Source organism: Coregonus clupeaformis, chromosome 31 (genome assembly GCF_020615455.1).
Source record: "Coregonus clupeaformis isolate EN_2021a chromosome 31, ASM2061545v1, whole genome shotgun sequence".
NCBI classification, from domain to species: domain Eukaryota; kingdom Metazoa; phylum Chordata; class Actinopteri; order Salmoniformes; family Salmonidae; genus Coregonus; species Coregonus clupeaformis.
The window spans coordinates 38,517,400-38,540,466 of NC_059222.1; the positions used below are offsets into that span (position 1 = coordinate 38,517,400).

General features: G+C 39.1%; 1 protein-coding gene across 1 annotated transcript in view; it reads left to right on the plus strand.

Moving 5' to 3' along the window:
• Positions 1-20,164, plus strand: part of LOC121547698 (tetraspanin-15) — a 43,858-nt gene extending 23,694 nt beyond the window's left edge. The window contains exons 5-8 of the mRNA XM_041859092.2: positions 2,833-2,949; positions 9,092-9,142; positions 9,459-9,575; positions 19,843-20,164. Coding sequence (XP_041715026.1) covers positions 2,833-2,949; positions 9,092-9,142; positions 9,459-9,575; positions 19,843-20,016 — 459 coding nt within the window. The 3' untranslated portion in view covers positions 20,017-20,164. The remainder of the gene's footprint in view (positions 1-2,832; positions 2,950-9,091; positions 9,143-9,458; positions 9,576-19,842) is intronic.
• The last annotated feature ends 2,903 nt before the right edge of the window (positions 20,165-23,067 follow it).

Below are 23,067 nucleotides of genomic sequence, written 5' to 3' on the forward strand. Positions count from 1 at the left end.
ATGAGCAACACAAAGCTGTTTGCAGAATGGAAAACGTTGAAGGAAATAACTACTTGTAAATTGGAACTGAATGTTGGAGGACAGCTTTGTCTGTCTCCCGTAATAGAACTTTGTGTCACACCGTCTCGATTCTCTCCAACTGTGATGTGTTTGACATATCCTGAAGCGCGTCAAACAAAGGAGCTTTAACAATCCCCACTGAGGAAGGTAGTGGTGTTAGTTTGGACTTGTTGATAGGAGGAGGTAAATCAATACAACTGCATTGAGTGAGTGCTGCTGTCCCCTTTTATAGCCTTGAAAACCCTTCCAGATCAATAGAAAGGAAAACTGTTTCTAAACTCACTATTGAATAAGAGTTTTTGTGTTCTAGCTCTTTTCCCCCTAGGTACTTTGACAGGGTTTTCAGATAATATTTTTCTTAAGTGCAGGCTTATGGTGAGATGTTGAACTGCTTCAGATTAGAAAGTGTTTGCGTCTACGTCAGACTTATTTTTAGAGTGCGAGGGAGTAAGTGTAGTTCAGTTTGCTTTTAACTCTGAGGCGTCTCGCCAGCCAAGTTGGAGACTTGGGGGGGAAATGTATGTATTGTGTACCGTAGGAAGTCTTACATTATGGTTTTAGTGGCGTCCGAGGCACAGCTTTTTAGGGAGACGTGACATTCTGGAACTGGTTTGAGACATCTGCAAATGTATTCGTATAAAAAAACGTTCACTTTACAGGAATGTGAAAAGGTACACTATTAAAATGAGTTTGCAGCGACACGCAAAACATTTGTGAATGTTCAACGTCGGTATTTACGCTTTTAAAGCAAAGGTCTCTGCTATTCCAAGTCATTACTTGTGTATGTAATGACTGTAATTATAGCAGGGTATTTTAATAGCACTCAAATGGATGCGCATATCTCAAGCCTCTTTGGCAGTTTGGCAGAACACTAGATGGCTGAATTAGATTTCTGGCTCGGGTGTGATATATTTCGCTTCTAGGTTTTGCGTGTGTCCAAAACGGACATTTTAACATTTTAGCACAGGCCAGTATTTGTTTATTAATCTCTAGATTAGGACGAGTATTGCTTTGGCTTGGGTTAGTTCTTACGCTCTAAGTCTGAACTGGTCTACTTGGTCTCTTTGCTGAACCATGGAGTTGGTGCATAGCGCTGGTACAATCTGCTGGAGAAAAGGTTACTTGCTAACCTCCCTAAGCACAACCAAGATCTCTTTACCTCATGTTCTTTTAACTCAATCATGTCAGAGCCACTGTATCTTATTTAGTTCTCCATCATCACATCCATGTTTGTTTGTGGGTTTTCTTCAGGAATAAACGTGTTCATAGGTAAAGATGCCCTGATTTTTCTAAATGATTCTCTTACAATCTAGATTTAAAAAGCCACTCTACTAAGAGTGACTAGTTTACTGAAACTAGCTAAATGCTGAAGTAATTACCCTAGCTGTATTTGAGATGCAGAGCCATTCAAATGAGTTGGGGGACTGTCATACGAATGCCGCTGCTCGAAGAAAAACAAAAAGTGGACTAATATTTATTCATACATTCCCCCATGACAGCAGTTGGCTCAATGAATGAATGCAGAATAGTGAATATCCATATTATTCAAGAATAAGGTGGAATTTACCTCTGGACATTCTTAATAACGGTGTTAATTTTGATCCCTTTACTGAAACTTTACAGGGTTCTAAATGACCAAATTATGTTTCACAAGCATAATGCTATACACTTAACTGTCAGAGAATCCTATCCAGCTAATTGAAATAATTACTAGCAAATTGCTCTAGGTGTTTTAAGAGCCTTTTCCGGTATGAGATTGGAAGAAAGCAGATCCACAGTGTGTATCTCAGCTCTTGTAAATTATAGTAATTGCAAAAGCTCAATGTGTAAACAACCTTGCTGTACCAGAGAAGAAAAGTTTGAAATTGTACTTGAAGTTCAAACTAACAACAATTTCAAAGCCCTTTATAAGGCTATAGTCTATGCGTCAAAAAAACATGTATAAGCAAATGGCGTGCTAGTGTGTGCTAAAGCTAGGAGTTATGCCACTTGTTGTGCCTGATGTAAGGACCTGTTAAAAACGTATTGTATAGGATGTGTGTATCTGTGTAGACATAAAGGGTTTTTGACCGCTTAAATAAGCCTTTTAAAGTTGTGTGTTTTTAAAGAGGGAAAAAGGTATAGGCCAGTGGCGTAGCTCAGTTTGGCAGCGATTACAGCTGTGAGGCTTTCTGGGTAAGTCTCTAAGAGCTTTGCACACCTGGATTTTACAAAATGTGCACATTATTCTTTTTTAAATTCTTCAAGCTCTGTCAAGTTGATTGTTGATCATTGCTAGACAACCATTTTCAGGTCTTGCCATAGATTTCCAAGCAGATTTAAGTCAAAACTGTAACTCGGACATTCACTGTCTTCTTGGTAAGCAACTCCAGTGTAGATTTGGCCTTGTTTTTTAAGTTATTGTCCTGCTGAAAGGTGAATTAATCTCCCAGTGTCTGGTGGAAAGCAGACTGAACCAGGTTTTCCTCTAGGATTTTGCCTGTGCTTAGCTCCATTCCGTTTCTTTTTTATCCTGAAAAACTCCCCAGTCCTTAACGATTACAAGCATACCCATAACATGATGCAGCCACCACTATGCTTGAATATATGGAGAGTGGTACTCAGTAATGTGTTGTATTGGATTTGCCCCAAACATAACACAAACGTTTTTTGCAGTATTACTTTAGTGCGTTGTTGCAAACAGGATGTTTTGGAATATTGGTACAGGCATACTATTCTATAACTGTTTTGATTATTAATACAGCTGTGTTTGTTTCTGTCTGTTCTTTACAGTTCAAGTGTTGTGGAGGGCAGGAGTACAAAGACTGGGAAGTGAACATGTACCATAACTGTACAGCTCCTGGGCCGCTGGCTTGTGGAGTGCCTTACACCTGCTGCCTCCAAAACAAGGTCTCTGCTGCTCTTCCATCAAGAGCTCATTATGCAAATTACAATATAATAGATCTTTATTTAAATCCATTTGAATGCAAATTTGAAATAAAATTAAAATCTGTCACAGTACCCAACCCAACACCCCAAACACACACACACACACGACAGGCTGGGAGCAGCAGAGGGTCAGCTCAGCAGAGCAGTGACCGTGGAGCAGTTTTGGGGGTTTAAGTTTCTTGCTTGAGGGCAAAACGTCAGTAGCTAGCATAGGGGATAATGAGGCCAGCAACCCTCCGGCTGCAGTTCACTCCCGCCTGTCCTGTGTTTCAAACCGACTACCTTCCAGTTACTGGCCCGCCTCTCTAACCTGTTTTCTCCAAATGGCTGAAAAATTCTGGTTATTTACACTCATAACTGAGCTGTTTAGCATTGTATTGTTTCAGCAGAGAATGTTTTATTGTCACATACACCGGATAGGTGCAGTGAAATGTGTTCTTTTTACAGGGTCAGCCATAGTAGTATGGCACCCCTGGAGCAAATTAGGGTTAAGTGCTCAAGGGGCACATCGACAGATTTTTCACCTTGTCGGCTCGGGTATTTAAACCAGCGACCTTTCGGTTACTGGCCCAACGCTCTAACCACTAGGCCTTATTGGAGACCACATCAATAACAACACTGCATGTACCCTAATCCATTTGCACACTTGTTGAAAACTATTCATCAATAGCTTAGATTTGATCTCTGTTCATCTCTAGATGCCTTCTATGACATGTGTTGTTGTTCCGAGCCCTAAATTTAACAGTAGGGTCGTTCTTGAATTGTGGCATTCTTTTTATTTTAATTTATTTGGGTACCTCTTCCCATTCTAAATCAACTAATATGACAGGTTAATGACTTTAAATAATTGTTATCATTATGATAACATTGTGCCACCAGTAGGAGTAGTAACACCAATGATGAAAATGCCAATAACAAATAGGTAATTGAGGATTTTCTTAAATGGTGGCCACAGATGCTCATCCTTCAAAAATAATTTACTGAATTGATATGATTAATACTTTTGCTCACAATGTAATTCCTCTTCATTTAAATTGAGTCACACCAATAACACTTTTTACTTAAGACGCACTAAATTATCAATGGAATCCTCAAATTTATGACCTACTAAAAGGCTGTGATTCATTTTCTTTAATATAGACCCCTTGCCTGATAAGTTTCCCACTGGAGGGAATGCTCAAGGTCCTTGTATAACTTTGTAATGATTGATTTTCAAGGTGGTAACACCAATAACATAAAACTTAGGGACATATATATTTGTTTTAAACTATTTGAATAGCCTTATTTGTTTTTATTGAGCTATACAATATATGAATTATTTTTGTTTATTTTCTAGCATTCTAAATAATAGATTTTTCTAAATCCGAAAAATATGTCACTACAACTCTACTCATCACTACTGGGACAAGCCAATTTGCTTCCCCTTAGTACTTTTAAACAATGCATTAAAATATAGGATTTGCAGTATAAAGGACTTGCATTATGTTTTATCATTGATAAACAGTTCAATATAAACAACCAGTATGATGTGCAACTATTTGTAATTTTAAAGTGTTTTTCATGGTTGCAGAGGCGAGGGACTCAAATGCCATCAGATTTTAATATCACAGCTTGCAATGCTTGCAATGCAATTCTTATTTATCTGGTCACAGACTTACTCATCTGAAATAAAATGGGAAAATTGTTGTCAGGTGCTAATTTGAGTCAACATTAATTTTTTATATGTTGCAACCATTGCCAGAAACATTGCACATGGGGAAAGAGGGTAATAGTGATCTTCGTTAATCAATATCATGGGGCTGTGATTTGGTTCTGTATTTACTCATAGCTACAGTGGGGAAAAAAAGTATTTAGTCAGCCACCAATTGTGCAAGTTCTCCCACTTAAAAAGATGAGAGAGGCCTGTAATGTTCATCATAGGTACACGTCAACTATGACAGACAAATTGAGAAAAAAAATTCAAGAAAATCACATTGTAGGATTTTTAATGAATTTATTTGCAAATTATGGTGGAAAATAAGTATTTGGTCACCTACAAACAAGCAATATTTCTGGCTCTCACAGACCTGTAACTTCTTCTTTAAGAGGCTCCTCTGTCCTCCACTCGTTACCTGTATTAATGGCACCTGTTTTAACTTGTTATCAGTATAAAAGACACCTGTCCACAACCTCAAACAGTCACACTCCAAACTTCACTATGGCCAAGACCAAAGAGCTGTCAAAGGACACCAGAAACAAAATTGTAGACCTGCACCAGGCTAGGAAGACTGAATCTGCAATAGGTAAGCAGCTTGGTTTGAAGAAATCAACTGTGGGAGCAATTATTAGGAAATGGAAGACGTACAAGACCACTGATAATCTCCCGCGATCTGGGCTCCACGCAAGATCTCACCCCGTGGGGTCAAAATGATCACAAGAACGGTGAGCAAAAATCGCAGAACCACATGGGGGGACCTAGTGAATGACCTGCAGAGAGCTGGGACCAAAGTAACAAAGCCTACCATCAGTAACACACTACGCTGCCAGGGACTCAAATCCTGCAGTGCCAGACGTGTCCCCCTGCTTAAGCCAGTATATGTCCAGGCCCGTCTGAAGTTTGCTAGAGTGCATTTGGATGATCCAGAAGAGGATTGGGAGAATGTCATATGGTCAGATGAAACCAAAATAGAACTTTTTGGTAAAAACTAAACTCGTCGTGTTTGGAGGACAAAGAATGCTGTGTTGCATCCAAAGAACACCATACCTACTGTGAAGCATGGGGGTGGAAACATCATGCTTTGGGGCTGTTTTTCTGCAAAGGACGACTGATCCGTGTAAAGGAAAGAATGAATGGGGCCATGTATCGTGAGATTTTGAGTGAAAACCTCCTTCCATCAGCAAGGGCATTGAAGATGAAACGTGGCTGGGTCTTTCAGCATGACAATGATCCCAAACACAGCGCCCGGGCAACGAAGGAGTGGCTTCGTAAGAAGCATTTCAAGGTCCTGGAGTGGCCTAGCCAGTCTCCAGATCTCAACCCCATAGAAAATCTTTGGAGGGAGTTGAAAGTCCGTGTTGCCCAGCGACAGCCCCAAAACATCACTGCTCTAGAGGAGATCTGCATGGAGGAATGGGCCAAAAATACCAGCAACAGTGTGTGAAAACCTTGTGAAGACTTACAGAAAACGTTTGACCTGTGTCATTGCCAACAAAGGGTATATAACAAAGTATTGAGAAACGTTTGTTATTGACCAAATACTTATTTTCCACCATAATTTGCAAATAAATTCATTAAAAATCCTACAATGTGATTTTCTGGATTTTTTTTCTTCTCATTTTGTCTGTCATAGTTGACGTGTACCTATGATGAAAATTACAGGCCTCTCTCATCTTTTTAAGTGGGAGAACTTGCACAATTGGTGGCTGACTAAATACTTTTTTCCCCACTGTAAATAGAAACATTTATTGAAAAGATTAATGTTGTGATCTGTCTAAAAATCTGACTGTGAAAAAACTTTGCATTATTAATTTGCTGAGAAAGCAATTGAATGTATAAGTAAGAAGGTACACACAATCCATCAATCAGCAGGGGTCCGGGGCAAGGTAGCACGCCAGGTGAAGTTAGGTCAAGGGTCCACAGCTGCAGTCAGAACAGCAGCACTGGATCATCAGCTGGAACAGGTGGACTGGGGACAAGGAACAGCCAGGAATCCTCAGGTCAGGCTGTCCTCAGGCACGGTCCTAGGGCTCCGGCCCTCTGGGAGGGGAGACGTAGAGACCCCATGTTTTGTGAGTGCTGTCTGTGGATGTGAGCTTTTACCATCTCCTCTCTCCTCTCCCTCTCTCTCTCTGAGAGCACAGCTAACCAGGCAGGGTGTCACTCAGCAGAACTGGCAACCACTTTGTGCTATTAAGAAGTACAGAGAGAACATAGGCAGCCGGGGACGGGGGTTATGCTGCCATGCCACTGTAAGAGGATCTGGCTCTGAATCCTAATATGTTGTCCTGATGGCTCTGAATCCTAATAGTGGTTCTGATTTTAAATGGAAAGGTAAAAAAGACTAAGTCTATTTATTAAACTGATTATGGACATGGAAACCTTTTGTCTAATGTTGTCACAGATTTCAAGTTTTAACCTGATTGTCAAAATATGCACGCTCTATATTTCAAGCTCATGGTTTCCTCCATATAGTTGCTGGGATTTGAGATGTAGTAGCAGAGAACCTTCAGGGTAAACCCCCGCCCATCTGGCTTAATGTATTCTCTTATCTCTAAACTCCAGATATTGACACCTCACAAGGATTCACAGAAAAGCGTGAGACAAAAAAACCTTGCATTGTTTGTCCACAATTAAGATCCAGTCTCTGAAGGGAATAAAAAAGTGGAACAGTCTGGAAAATGTCTGTCTTAGCTCTTGTTGTTTTAAACAATTTTGATCTATTGACATTTCAAATGCCTCTACTTGGCAACTTTCCTGAAGTGTCCGATTTGTTTTTAAATGCCTGTCAAAATGCCCATGGTCATGCCATCATTGAGCAAAAAGATTGAAAGACCACTATTGTTGTTTTCTGAACATGCACAGTTGCTCAGGGATATTTGTGTCAAAGTACCCTGAATAATGTATACCTTTATCATTCAAGTGGAATTAATTCAAGTAAAATACAATGGACAACTTCTCACAGCATCATTTTGTCTATAAAAAGAGGTACGTGTCTGTTTTGGGGAAAAAAAGCTGAAGCCAGTAGATTTCTCTAGTGTAGGTCATTCAGGGCTGCATTGATGTGTTGTGTGTTTTCCCTCACTTATTACAGTCTACTGTTTCTATCTTTTAATAAATGATGGGGATCGTGTTTTTTTTTTTGGCAATGTTTAACCTCTGAAAAATCGGACCCTTTTTTTCAATTTTTGCCTAAAATGACATATCCAAATCTAACTGCCTGTAGCTCAGGACCTGAAGCAAGGATATGCATATTCTTGATACCATTTGAAAGGAAACACTTTGAAGTTTGAGGAAATGTGAAATTAATGTAGGAGAATATAACACATTAGATCTTTGAAATGCAAGAGAAAGGCCACAATATAAAATTGCAGTTTAGGCGCAGTGTGTGTGCAAAGTTTCAGATTGATCCAGTGAAGCGTTGCAATACTGGACTATTTTGTATCAAGTCTGCTCAAATGTGCCGAATTGGTCAATTGATACATTTTCAAGTACATAACTATAGAGAACATACAAAAATGATAATACAAAATGTAAGTTTACACACTCCCAGGAATGTCATACATCATGGATCATTAGCTTATACACTAACTTTCACACATCTAGATGGCCGGGCGTGGACACCGATCCCATAGAGGTTAACAACTTGTTTCAAATGGCCTTTTCTTTCAAAAATTCTGCGGAATGCGTTCTAAGGAATGCGTTCTGCCGCATTCCTTACTAATATTTAAATCGAAGTCTTAGCAAATATTTTAAATAGGTTTATTGGTTGCTCTTTTGAGCATGTCCTCGGGCTGGATATTGGCCTACATATCCATTGTGTAAATCATTTGAACATGCAGAGTTTTGTGTTGGCTTGTGTTTTGTGTTCCCTAATGCGATGACTGATTTGTGATCTCTCTCTGAGGGGTAATGGCTATGTAGCTATAAGCTGGACTCCAAGTAGCCTGAAATCCAGAACCTGTTTTGCTAACATTCCACTCCTTGTACTCTGTGTAATTAGCATGACAAGGAGTGGCATGTTAGCTGAAACAGACTGTTACCCAGGCTACTAGCCAAAGGGCCAAACTTCTAAAATAGTTCAACTAGACCAATGCTTCCCAGCCTGTTTGACATGAGATCTAATATTTCTAACACTAATTTTAGAAGATCGACAAGTCAAAGGGTTCCCACGTTTAGACATTTTATTAACTTTCCCACAACTTTGTACACACACAAGCATCAAGCTGTTTGACACTCTGTTTGAGAAAAGCAAATTGAGATTGTAGAGGAGATTCCTCAAGATGCTGAATTCTCTGGATAATCCTCATCAAATGTATCCTAACTTCAAATATGCTTGTGTAACCTGCCAATAATGTGTTGAAATATGTTACATCGCTTTGACGTAGTGTTATCTTGCCTTTTCAGCCTAATGAAGTTGCCAACACACTATGTGGATATAAGCTCCTTGACAAAGAGGTAAGACCGTCTGAACGAAATGTTGTCTCTTACCGTCTCAATTTCTGAAATGTGGAAGTCTAAATGTGAAATGGATGTGTACCGATGTCATACAAAGGAACAGTGCAGACAAATAACCAAAGTGTCAAATTAATCTTTGCTTTTTAAACACATATGAAAGACCATATCACACACATCAATCATACGTATTCATAGCTGTTAGAAGTAGTGGTGTAGCAGTACCCCCACCCCCAAACATCTTCCCCGTGGCCATGTACGTATTCACACACAGGCCGCCATTCCATGTTTACACTGTACATTGTGTCCCTCTTGTCAGAGGCTGGCCTTGCAGAACGACATCTACATCAGAGGTTGTACTGATGCTGTCTTCATCTGGTTAATGGATAACTATAAGACAATGGCTGGCTTGCTGCTTGGCATCTTATTCCCCCAGGTAAGAGCTAACCACCATGTCAGACTGACATCTGATGTCCACCAATATTACACAATTAATGGTTCACACAGTGATGTCGTGGGCTCAGAACTTTGGTTAATGGCTTTAGCAGAAGGCAGGTACTGGTGTAAAAAAATGCCAGCGATTATTGACAGATGGAAAGTATGCAGTTATATTGTGAGCTCTTTTTCATGTTTGATTTAGGAAATCACATACGAAATTGTTTAGTTCATGAATTTATCCTATTACACAGATTTGTGTGGTGGAGTTTATCAGTTTCTATAATGGTCTCATATCTCGACTAGAGAGGATGATGCATCCTCCTTATCAGTTTCTAAACTCAGCCTCAGAACAAGTCATTGATTGGCACATTGGACACTTTCCATTGGTTTCCAATTGCATGTCCATCTTATCAAGGACGGAGAGAAAACAGGAGAAATGTGCAATATAGAATTTACATTTTAAAAATTCTGTGTGTAGTTTCTCAGAACATATTATGAGCATTTTGAGTTATTCTAGCTGTTGGTACAAATACAACTAATACGAGCTGGCAGGTTGAAAAATGCCCTAAAATAAGGCCCGTTTTTTTTCACCATTACTTCAAAACTACGGCAAGCAGCTCGGACATATGGTAATATTATGAAACTGGCTCCATGGCGGATGCAATTAACTAGTTTTTATCCATTTTTAATCATCACCACAATATATCTAGTCCACGCTTATCAATCTGCGGTAGAAAACCCCCCAAACCCATTTTTCAGGTCTGTGTAATGTTTTTGTTAATTGCATTACTGTGAACCGAGCCTCCATCAGTTTCTGTTGTTTATATGCAATCATGAAAAGTCTAGAGACAGAATTCAATCCCTCTTTGTCAGCTATGCACCTTTTTTGAAAGGCAGTGTTCCCGTGAATGTAGTAACATTGCCTTTTAAAAGCTACATAGCCGAGTCGACAGAGAGCGATCGGATTGAATCCCAGCCCTGTGCCGAGCCCGCTATAAGTCGGATCTACCGCTGATTGGATTGAATCCCGGCTTAAGAATTGAAATATCAAAACCCTACTACTGCATTCCTTCCCATGTCAAGCGCAGTAACTGATTTTAATGAGGAACTACAGTGCATTCGGGAAAGTATTCAGACCCCTTCACTTTTTCCACATTTTGTTACGTTACAGCCTTATTCTAAAATGGATTAAAATGTTGTTTTCTCCCCTCATCAATCTACATACAATACCCCATAATGACCAAGCAAAAACAGGTTTGTATACATTTTTGCAAATGTATTACAAAAAATGAAATATCACATTTACATAAGTATTCAGACCCTTTACTCAGTACTTTGTTGAAGCACCTTTGGCAGCGATTACAGCCTCGTCTTCTTGGGTATGACGCTACAAGCTTGGCACACCTGTATTGGGGAGTTTCTCCCATTCTTCTCTGCAGATACTCTCAAGCTCTGTCTGGTTGGATGGGGAGCGTTGCTGCACAGCTATTTTCAGGTCTCTCCATAGATGTGTGATCGGGTTCAAATCCGGGCTCTGGCTGGGCCACTCAAGGACATTCAGAGACTTGTCCCGAAGCCACTCCTGCGTTGTCTTGGCTGTGTGCTTAGGGTTGTTGTCCTGTTGGAAGGTGAACATTCGCCCCAGTTTGAGGTCCTGAGCGCTCTGCAGCAAGTTTTCATCAAGGATCTCTCTGCACTTTTCTCCGTTCATCTTTCCCTCGATCCTGACTAGTCTCCCAGTCCCTGCTACTGAAAAACATCCCCACAACATGATGCTGCCACCACCATGCTTCACCGTAGGGATAGTGCCAGGTTTCCTCCAGACGTGATGCTTGGCATTCAGGCCAAAGAGTTCTATCTTGGTTTCATCAGACCACAGAATCTTGTTTCTCATGGTCTGAGAGTCCTTTAGGTGCCTTTTGGCAAACTCCCAGCGGGCTGTCATGTGCCTTTTACTGAGGAGTGGCTTCCGTCTGGCCACTCTACCATAAAGGCCTGATTTGGTGGAGTTCTGCAGAGATTGTTGTCCTTCTGGAAGGTTCTCCCATCTCCACAGAGGAACTCTGGAGCTCTGTCAGAGTGACCATCGGGTTCTTGGTCACCTCCCTACCAAGGCCCTTCTCCCCCGATTGCTCAGTTTGGCCGAGCGGCCAGCTCTAGGAAAGGTCTTGGTGGTTCCAAACTTCTTTCATTTAAGAATGATGGAGGCCACTGTGTTCTTGGGGACCTTCAATCCTGCAGACATTTCTTGGTACCCTTCCCCAGATCTGTGCCTCGACACAATCCTGTCTCGGGCTCTATGGACAATTCCTTCGACCTCATGGCTTGGTTTTTGCTCTGACATGCACTGTCAACTGTGGGACCTTAAATAGACAGGGGTGTGCCTTTCCAAATCATGTCCAATCAATTTAATTTACCACAGGTGGACTCCAATCAAGTTGTAGGATGATCAATAGAAACAGGATGCACCTGACCTCAATTTCGAGTCTCATAGCAAAGGGTCTGAATACTTATGTAAATAAGGTATTTCATTTTTTAATTTTTAATAAATGTGCAAACATTTTTAAAAACCTGTTTTTGCTTTGTCAGTATGGGGTATTGTGTGTACATTGAGATTTCCTTTTTTTATATATAAATCCATTTTAGAGTAAGGCTGTAATGTAACAAACTGTGGAAAAAGTCAAGGGGTCTGAATACTTTCCGAATGCACTGTATATCCATTCGGAATATGAGTGTGTTTGGCATGCTGGATGGGCCTCCCAGTTATGAAGGCTTCTCCACTGCATAGATTACATATTTGGTTAATGTGACATACACATTAATTCCCTATGGAGACAGAGCTTTGATTTATGTTGTTTGCTAGAGTCCCCTATAGACGGGCCAAGACAGAACAGTATTTACACAGTAGTGAGTCTAGATGAGTGCATAACTTGTTGTTCTACCCTTACAGCATTTTGGGGTAAGGGTAGTTGGGAGACATAAGCAAGAACCCTCTCAATAACTGACTTGAGCTGAATACATTGAAGAAATGTATTGTTGTACATGTAGGTTCACTGTTGAAGTGTGACCTTGATGAGTAAGGGAATTTGAAGGGCTTCCTTGTTTTTAACTTACATGCTCCTCTACCATAGCTGGTATTAATTAGGTACTTATGTCCGGAAGGAACATTTTTCTCCTGCAGTCGGTGAAAATGCAGATAAGGTGTTTCATAACGGTCCCAAGAGCCTTGTTCATTACATGCTCCATAAAATGTCCTGTTAATTAGCTATGTTTATTTATAAACAATATTGCCACTTGTATCTTGTATAAAAAGGGATGGAGAGCGCTACAGGGATACACTTGTAGATATTTAAAGATGGAGATTGTTCTTTGATTACCACTAATAAGTTTGAAAATTGTATGCGTCAGTGTCTGAGACTTTGTTGAGAGAGTAGTCTACTGTGAAGGGCAAATTATGTCACATGTTAAGAGCTTTCCACACCTAAATTGTGCAACATTTGCCCATTATTCTGAAATAAATTTTTCAAGCTTTGTCAGATTGGTTGTTGATCTTTGCTAGACAACCATTTTCAGGTCTTTCCATAGATTTTCAAGCAGGTAGTCAGTAATGTGTTGTATTGGATTTGCCCCGAACATGACACTGTATTCAGGACAACTTTTTTTGCAGTATTACTTTAGTGCCTTGTTGCAAAACGGATGTTTTGGAATATTTTTATTCTGCACAGCCTTCCTTCTTTTCATTCTGTCAATTAGGTTAGTATTGTGGAGTAACTACAATGTTGTGGATCCATCCTCAGTTTTCTCCTGTCACAGCCATTAAACTCTGTAACTGTTATAAAGTCACTTTTGGCCTCCCGTTGAAATCCCTGAACGGCTTCCTTCCTCTCCGGCAACGACGTTAGGAAGGACGCCTGTTTCTTTTGTAGTGATTGGGTCTATTGATACACCATCCAAAGTGTAATTAAAACTTCACCATGCTCAAAGGGATATTCAATGTCTGTTTTTTTGTTTTTTTTTACCCATCTACCAATAGGTGCCCTTCTTTGAGAGGCATTGGAAAACCTCACTGGTCTTTGTGGTTGAATCTGTGTTTGAAATTCACTGCTCAACTGAGAGACCTTAGGTATGAGGTAGTCATTCAAAAATAATGGTAAACACTATTATTGCGTCTGCAACTTATTATGTGACTGGTTAAACACATTTTTACTCCTGAATTTATTTAGGCTTGCCATATCAAAGGGGTTGAATACTTATTGACTCAAGACATTTCGGGGTCGTTTCATTTTGAATTAATTAGTTTAAAAAAATGAAAAACATAATTCCACTTTGACATTATGGTAGGCCAGTGACCAATAATCTAAATTTGATTAATTTTAAATTCAGGCTCTAACACAACAACGGTCGGACCATCATATAATAGGCATATACATTACTCTGACTGAATTTCCACGTGGGCGAGGATATTGGAAATTTAATCAAAGCCTATTGGATGATAATTTATTTATAATTAGAACAAAGGAATTTATAACTGACTTTTTCCAACATAACATAGGTACAGCGAATCCCCTTATTTTATGGGACACCTTTAAATGTGCCTTTAGAGGCCATGCAATTCAGTACTCATCTCGAAAACAAAAGCAATTTAGGTCAAAAGAGTTTATACTAAGAAAGGAAATAGAAAGTCTAACAGAACAGATAGATGGCAATAAAAACTGTAACATAGAGGCTCAGAATAAATTAGAGGAAAAACTAAAAGAAATTGAAAAACTTATTCAAGAAAGATCAAGTGTAATATATTATAAAAATAAAGCAAACTGGATGGAATATGGGGAAAAATGCACAAAATTCTTTTTTAATCTTCAACATAGGAATGCTACCAAAAATAACTTAATGAAACTGGTTACAATTGACGGAGTCACCCATAATTCACCTAATGATATTTTGAAGGAAGAAACAAAGTATTTTAAGCATATGTTTTCTTTTCAGTCGCCTCCATCTCCTCTAACTGAAGCTAATTGTAGAGATTTTTTTTCTATTGATAATGTCAAATTAACAGCCACACAGAAAGACTCATGTGAAGGTGAAATTACAGAGGAGGAACTTCTGGATGCAATTAAAGACTTTAAGTCCGGGAAAACTCCAGGGTTGGATGTCCCAGACCTGCTGTTTTCAACTCTTAATGATCGGCTATGAAAAGCCAACTGAGAGACCTGAGCCCTACGACCATACGTCGGGACTACCGGCCGTGGTGACTCCTTGCTGTCCCCAGTCCGCCTGGCCTTGCTGCTATTCCAGTTTCAACTGTTCTGCCTGCGGTTATGGAACCCCTACCTGTCCCAGACCTGCTGTTTTCAACTCTTAATGATCGGCTATGAAAAGCCAACTGAGATTTATTCCTGATTATTATTTGACCATGCTTGTCACTTATGAACATTTTTGAACATCTTGGCATGGTTCTGTTATAATCTCCACCCGGCACAGCCAGAAGAGGACTGGCCACCCCTCATAGCCTGGTTCCTCTCTAGGTTTCTTCCTAGGTTTTGGCCTTTCTAGGGAGTTTTTCCTAGCCACCGTGCTTCTACACCTGCATTACTAGCTGTTTGGGGTTTTAGGCTGGGTTTCTGTACAGCACTTCGAGATATTAGCTGATGTAAGAAGGGCTATATAAAATAAAATTGATTGATTGATTGATTGGATGGCATACCAATCGAGGTATACCAAACCTTTTTTGATATACTAAGAGGACCGTTATTAGCATGTTTTAACCACTCCTATGTAAATGGTAGATTATCTGACACTCAAGAAGAAGGTCTGATCTCATTATTACTGAAACAGGATACAAGTGGAAAATATAAAGATCCAGTCCATTTACAAAATTGGAGGCCCCTTACACTTCAGTGTTGTGATGCAAAATCCTAGCAAAATGTATAGCGCATAGAATTAAAAAGGTATTGTCGGATATTATTCATTCTAATCAGACAGGTTTTTTACATGGAAGATACATTGGAGATAATATAAGGCAAGTATTGGAAACAATAGAACACTATGGAAAATATGGGAAACCAGGCCTGCTATTCATAGCAGACTTCGAAAAAGGCATTTGATAAAGTTCGACTGGAATTTATATATAAATGCCTGGAGCATTTCAATTTTGGAGAATCTCTTATAAAATGGGTCAAAATCATGTATAGTAACCCTAGGTGTAAAATAGTAAATAATGGCTATTTCTCAGAAAGTTTTAAACTGTCAAGAGGAGTGAAACAAGGTTGTCCACTATCGGCATATCTATTTATTGTGGCCATCGAGATGTTAGCTATTAAAATCAGATCCAATAATAATATCAGAGGATTAGAAATACAGGGCTTAAAAACAAAGATGTCATTGTACGCAGATGATTCATGTTTTCTTTTAGATCCACAACTAGAATCCCTCCACAGCCTCATAGAGGATCTAGATACATTTTCTAACCTCTCTGGATTAAAACCAAATTATGACAAATGTACTATATTACGTATTGGATCACTAAAAAATACAATTTTTACATTACCATGTAGTTTACCAATAAAATGGTCTGATGGTGATGTGGATATACTCGGAATACATATCCCAAAGGAAATAAATGATCTCACTTCAATAAATTTTAATAGAAAGTTAGCAAAAATAGATAAGATCTTACTACCATGGAAAGGAAAATACCTGTCAATTTGTGGAAAAATCACCCTGATTAACTCTTTAGTATTATCCCAGTTTACCTATTTGCTTATGGTCTTGCCTACGCCTAGCAAACAGTTTTTTAAATTATATGAGAAAAAAATATTCAATTTTATTTGAACGGCAAGCCAGACAAAATTAAAAGAGCATATTTATATAATGAATATGAATTCGGAGGACAGAAATTATTAAATATTAAAGCATTAGACCTATCACTAAAATCTTCAGTCATCCAAAAGTTATACTTAAATCCAAACTGGTTCTCAAGCAAATTAGTAAGATTGTCTCACCCACTGTTCAAGAAAGGCCTTTTTCCCTTTATTCAGATTACAACCTCTCACTTTCAGTTATTTGAAAAGGAAATAATCTCCCAAATGTCACTATTTCTAAAACAAGCCATAGAAAGTTGGTTGCAATTTCAATTTAATCCTCCAGAAAACGACAGAACAAATAATGCAACAAATATTGTGGTTAAATTCAAATATACTAATTGACAAAAAACCTTTATTTTTTGACAATGTTTAAAAAAAGGTATAATCTTCGTAAATGATATCATCGGTAGGACTGGTGGAGTTATGTCGCACATGCAGCTAACAAAAACATATGGAAATGTCTGCTCTACCCAAAATTACAGCCAAATAATTGCAGCCTTACTCGCAAAAGTGGAAGAGGAAAGTTGAAGGGGGAGAAAGTAAGGAACTTGTCTGTCGGCCTTGCATTAAAGAACATAATTGGTTAAGGAAAACTGTGATAAATAAAAAAGTATATCAGTTTCACTTAAGGACCAAAGGATTGACAGCCGTCCCATATAGATTGCAAAATAGTTGGGAAGAGATCTTTGACGTACCGATCCCATGGCATAGTGTTTATGAACTGACACGCAAAACGACACCGGATTCAAAAATTAGAATCTTTCAATTTAAATTATTATATAAAATTCTTGCTACCAATAGAATGTTATTTATATGGGGGATACAATCTTCCCAGCTCTGCAGATTTTGCTGTGAAGAGATAGAATCATTAGATCATTTGTTTTGGTTCTGTCCATTTGTAGCTTGTTTTTGGACACAGGTCCAGGAATGGCTAAAGGATTGCAATATTTACCTGGAACTAACCTTGCAGATAGCATTACTGGGTGATCTGAAAAGTCATAGTCAATCAATCAATAATATAATAATACTTTTAGCAAAAATGTTTATTTTTAATTCACAATCTGTAGAAGCAATGAGAATAGAAAGGTTCAGAACTTTTGTAAAACATCACAGTACGGTTGAAATATATATGGCAAATAGAAATCCTTTATGGATGGTGTTAAGAGATAGATGGGAGGTATTGAATAGAGTTGAAGGATGGGACTAATAACAAATAACAACAAATAATAACAAAGATAGCTAATAATGTAAGCATACTGTGTCCTTAATAAGTATATAGGTTGTATGTTGGGAGCTTTTGGGAAAGAGCACAGTTAGAAAGATATGGCATTTAGAAGCAAACCGGATGGACATCATGAAAATGATCGGAGAGGTTGAGAGTAGAAGAAGTTCAGGAGCAAAAAAAACAAACACCTTATGGACAGAGTTAATTTTACAATAATTCTATTATATATATATATATATATATATATATATATATAATAGAATTATTGTAAAATTAACTCTGTCCATAAGGTGTAGATAGTAAGTATAGACCGGAAGTAGAGGCCTGGGCGTTGTTGTTCACTAATTTACTCCAAGTAGGGGAAAGGATGGTGGGGTTGAAAAGTAATAAAGGGGAATATATATATAAAAATAAAAATAAACATGGGGGATTGGAAGTGATGCAGACAATTACATTGATAGAAGATACAATCTATCTGCAATATTAAGCTGATCCATTCCCCCCAAAAAAAAAAAGAAAGAAGTAAAAAAAAAAAATAAAGAAGAATAAAACTATAAAAAATAAAAAACACAACAACATGTGGAAAAAGTAAAGGGGTGTGAATACTTTCTGAAGGCACTGTATGTGGTCCCACACATTGACAATCACATGTAGTATTGGAGGGAACACAACTTGGAGGGTATTGACTAAAGACAGCTTTTGTGTTTCACAGTATGTGGCTGTAAAAAGGATTAAGTCTTCTGACTGGCACTTTTTAATCATTAAGTCCATTGTCTACTCACTTTCTATTGATTGGAAGGAGCTGTGGCTGCCTGTCTCTGCGAATAAATGTTGATCTCTATCACCTGAAGCTACAGTACATGTAGGCAAAAGTGAGTTGTCGAATGAAGTTGTTCCCTGAGGTCCCGTAGTTTATTGGTTTGAGGGTATTTCTACTGAGCTACTAATGTTTTATTGATGTTGCCACATTGAATGATTAATCCTATGTCATCTAGTCATTAGAGCAATCCTCCCACATACTGTACATTATATACTATGACACTCTGTCTGATAAAATGAGGCTGGCTTTCATAGACGGTTTGGTTGTTTTGCAACAAAACCGTTTCATGCGTGACTATAGGGCTAAACAGACAGGGTTGGTTTAGATTGTTGACAATGTTTAATGAAAATGTAAATAGGTTTGCACAAATCAGCACTTGTTGTCTCTCAAATACATTGTTACAATTGTTGGTTGGTTAGCTAGTGAATTTTAGCCATATTAAAATAGACATGACATCAGTCAAAACACCTCAAATCAAAACATGGTATCAACAACAAGATAAAACTAGCTGAAACGAGCCATCTACGATTCCCCACATGGCAGCTTCTTGTCATTGTTGGTAGCTATCAGACCATCCAGAATCACAACAACACATGGACTTCTGCCTTATTGAAGCGTGCGCATCGTTTTCTAGAAGTTGTCAGCTAACCCGTCTATTTGAAACAGGCCAGTGGTCAGACAGCCTTAGATTTGATTAGCCATCTGGCCACTTGAAATGGCAGGACACTTTTATGTCTGAGTTTCAGACCCCTCAGTCAATGAGTTATGGAACTAAAATGATATAGCTGACTTGACTTGCTGGCTACAGCACTTTAACATGCAATACAACCACAAGGATACCGTCAAAGAAAGTAAATTCTTCATACATTCTTAACCATAGCTTTTTACCTCAAGATGATACAGATGTACTGTATGGGTTATTTAATGCGTTCTGCACAGTTCTTCTTGATAACAGTAAAGTCAAATACTCTGCAGTGTGATTTGCTATAGACATACAGTAGCTTAAGCGCTAGAATCAGCACAAGCAATGTCTGCCTGTTCATAGATCATTGCAGCTCTTGTCTGTTTCAGGTCTGTGCTTTTGGTTGAAAATGCATGCTTCTTTTTTTTGGAAATGTATTTTGTATCAAGGACAAAATTTCATGATGTAAAACAGAATAAATTGCTTATTGGAAACCCCCTCCCCCAAAGAAAAAAGGCAGTGGTCGGTAATGCACTGCAGGTCCAAAGTGCCCCAATCTTTCTGCTAACAGCACATTGAACTAGGCCTTGCTAAAGCAAGGTCATCTACCCCTATTAGGGCATAGTTCAATACTCTATTTCCCATCTCTGACTCTGAATCTCCTTGTGTTTGCAGTTCTTGGGTGTGATCATTAGCTGGCTCTACATCACACGAGTGGAGGATGCCATTGCTGAGTATGGTAACTACCAGGATGGACTGCTGGACGCAGGGGACAGTGATGGCTTCAGGGAACCCAAGAAGCAGGGCAGAATGGCTAAATGTTGCAGGTGCATGCCAGAGATTGACTGAGCGTGCCTCGTGATATCTAACTAGCCTAAAACACTGCAGTGCCTGCCTCAGCCTTCCAACACACTGGAGCAATTACATTGACATTTTAGTCATTTAGCAGACGGTCTTATCCAGAGCGACTTACAGTTAGTGAGTACATACATTTTCATATTTTTTCATACTGGCCCCCCGTGGGAATCGAACCCACAACCCTGGCGTTACAAACGCCATGCTCTACCAACTGAGCTCCAATTTTACAACCACTGGTCAGATGCCTTTTAGTGTGTGTTTTTGGTTCAATTCAGGGATTGTTGATTTTTCAGGGGTTCATTTATTAAGGTTTTATTAGGATAGAAGGGTATGCTACCGGTATGTACCTGTGCTGTGTGAGAAATAAATATATTTGTATTATTCACTTTTTTTCCTCATTGGTGAAATGTTGATTATATATAGATTCACAGCAAAAACATTTAACTATTTTTCTATCCCACTTAATACAAATATATAGCTCACTAGCCAGCCCCTTGTACGAGCTTGATACCAATATTTCAATCATCATTATCTCAGACTCCTGTATTGATGCCAATTAATTAAATGGGATATTTTTAGCTTTTCAAAGAGATATATTTTCTATGGGGAATTTTATGGAGGGTACCTACCTTGATCCAATTGCCGATTTTCATAATCATTGGAGATGTCATGGGTTCAACACATTAAAGGGATAGTTCAGGATTTGGGCAATGAGTCCCTTTATCCACTTCCCCAGAGTCAGATTAACTCGTGGATACCATTTTGATGTATCTGCGTGCAGTTTGAAGGAAGTTATTAACTAGCATTAGTGCAATTGTTAACTAGCGCTAGCTGTTCGTGTAGACTTCCAGTCATTGCGCTAACGCTAGTTAGCCTTGGCTTGCGAAACTACCTTTTAACTTCCTTTATACTGGACGCAAATGCATCAAAATGGTGTCCACAAGTTCATCAGACTCTGGGGAATTAAATATAGGGCCTCATTGCTAAAATCCCCAACTATCCCTTTAGTGTTTTTGTAAGTAAAAATCAAATTAACTTACAGTACGTTTATGGTCAGTCACACAATGTGGCTTCATTTGAGTTAGGAATACCAACGTTGTTAATGATGTACAACATACACATGGTCTGTTGCCCACATTTAATTAGGATTTTGTACTGTTAAATGGTTTGGAAGCTACGTTTTATGGCTTTGCTCAGTCAGTGACATTTACCTCCAATATGTGAGTGTTGAGGGATCTGCTAGTGAGCCTCTTAAACTGTGTTCAAGATGGACGAGGGATTACGCTCATGATCCGTCATACTCTTCCCAGAGCAGCATAATTTAATAATAAATAAATAATATGCCATTTAGCAGATTGGTCTTCCTGCCAATGATTGTATATGTTAAAAGCATGGTCGTATGGGATTGCATGCCTAGTTTTAGTGGCTAACCGTTACATACTTATTCAGACCACAAGTGCCATCAGCAGCCAGTTTCCATGGCAAAGGACTAAATGAGGTGGTTCTCATGAGACAATGATGAATGACTTCATATTTGAATCCATCCACACCAAATAGAAGGTCAAACTAATTTTGGACTCAAATTACATCAAATGAATGAAAGTCAAAGCTATTGGTTATTTTAAGGTGCCGTCAGATTTTTTTAGATCTTATTTTGAAATCTTACTGTTCAGTTGTGGTGGAGGTTCTAAAGTTTTAGTCCTTTTTGAAAAAACTTATTTTTTGTAATTTTTTTTTACTGATGCTGTTTATTTTTTATTTATTGTGTGAGCTCACTATAATACTTTTGAACATTTTATATAGTGATCTGGTGAATAAATAAATCATGTTTACAGTCATGTTGAGCAACCTCTGTAGTGGCGTTTCTCATTGCTCTTCCTGTCCTGCTGGTTTGTCTGTCTATGCAGAAGGTGTCCGGCTGTGACACTGTAAATATTTTACTCTTTCATGGAGCCCAGCCCACCCAAAATAACCCTTTTGTGTAATTGTTATTCTCTGTCCCACTACAAACCCATTACAGTCATCATGAATATACTTTACCCTCTTCAACCTTTTCAAACACTTTTCTAATACAAAACCCATATTAGTCTGCTAGGCAACAAACATTTTTCCATGATGCCTTCAGTTTTTCTTAAGACAAATACTGACATTTCTCCTAGGAATGTGTGGACTGAGCCCTGTGGACGGAGTCCTTTTTCTAGGTGTAGACATTCTTGCATAGTCTTTCTGTCACGAAATCAAAGCACGTCCAGTACCCTCACTCCCACGTCCAGTACCCTCACTCCCACGTCCAGTACCCTCACTCCCATGTCCAGTACCCTCACTCCCACGTCCAGTACCCTCACTCTCACGTCCAGTACCCTCACTCTCACGTCCAGTACCCTCACTCTCATGTCCAGTACCCTCACTCTCACGTCCAGTACGCTCACGTCCAGTACCCCCTACTCTCACGTCCAGTACCCTCACTCTCACGTCCAGTACCCTCACGTCCAGTACCCTCACTCTCATGTCCAGTACTCTCACGTCCAGTACCCTCACTCTCACGTCCAGTACGCTCACGTCCAGTACCCCCTACTCTCACGTCCAGTACCCTCACTCACACGTCCAGTACCCACACTCTCACGTCCAGTACCCTCACTCTCATGTCCAGTACCCCCACTCTCACATCCAGTGCCCTCACTCTCTCTCACTTGTCTTTCACTTTGTTTTATCTCTTTACCCTTCACTCACACTTAACACTGGGGGTAAAATGCTATGTACTGTTAGTGCTCTAATGGGCAAATGGATGAAACATGTAAACGACCATGAAGGACACCTAGAAAGTACTTTATAGCTTGTGATGACACTATTCAGCATTTGACCCCTTAACAACAGGATAATTCCACTTGATATTTATGTAACGTAATGTACGAAATGGGATTTGGTACACTTATTCTAACCGGAACTGAAATGTAATCTTTGTACAATGTGTGATAGCCTGTCATTATTTGGCCCTGCCAGCAACACTGCAATTTTAACAGCAAAACATTTAAAATGTCTCAT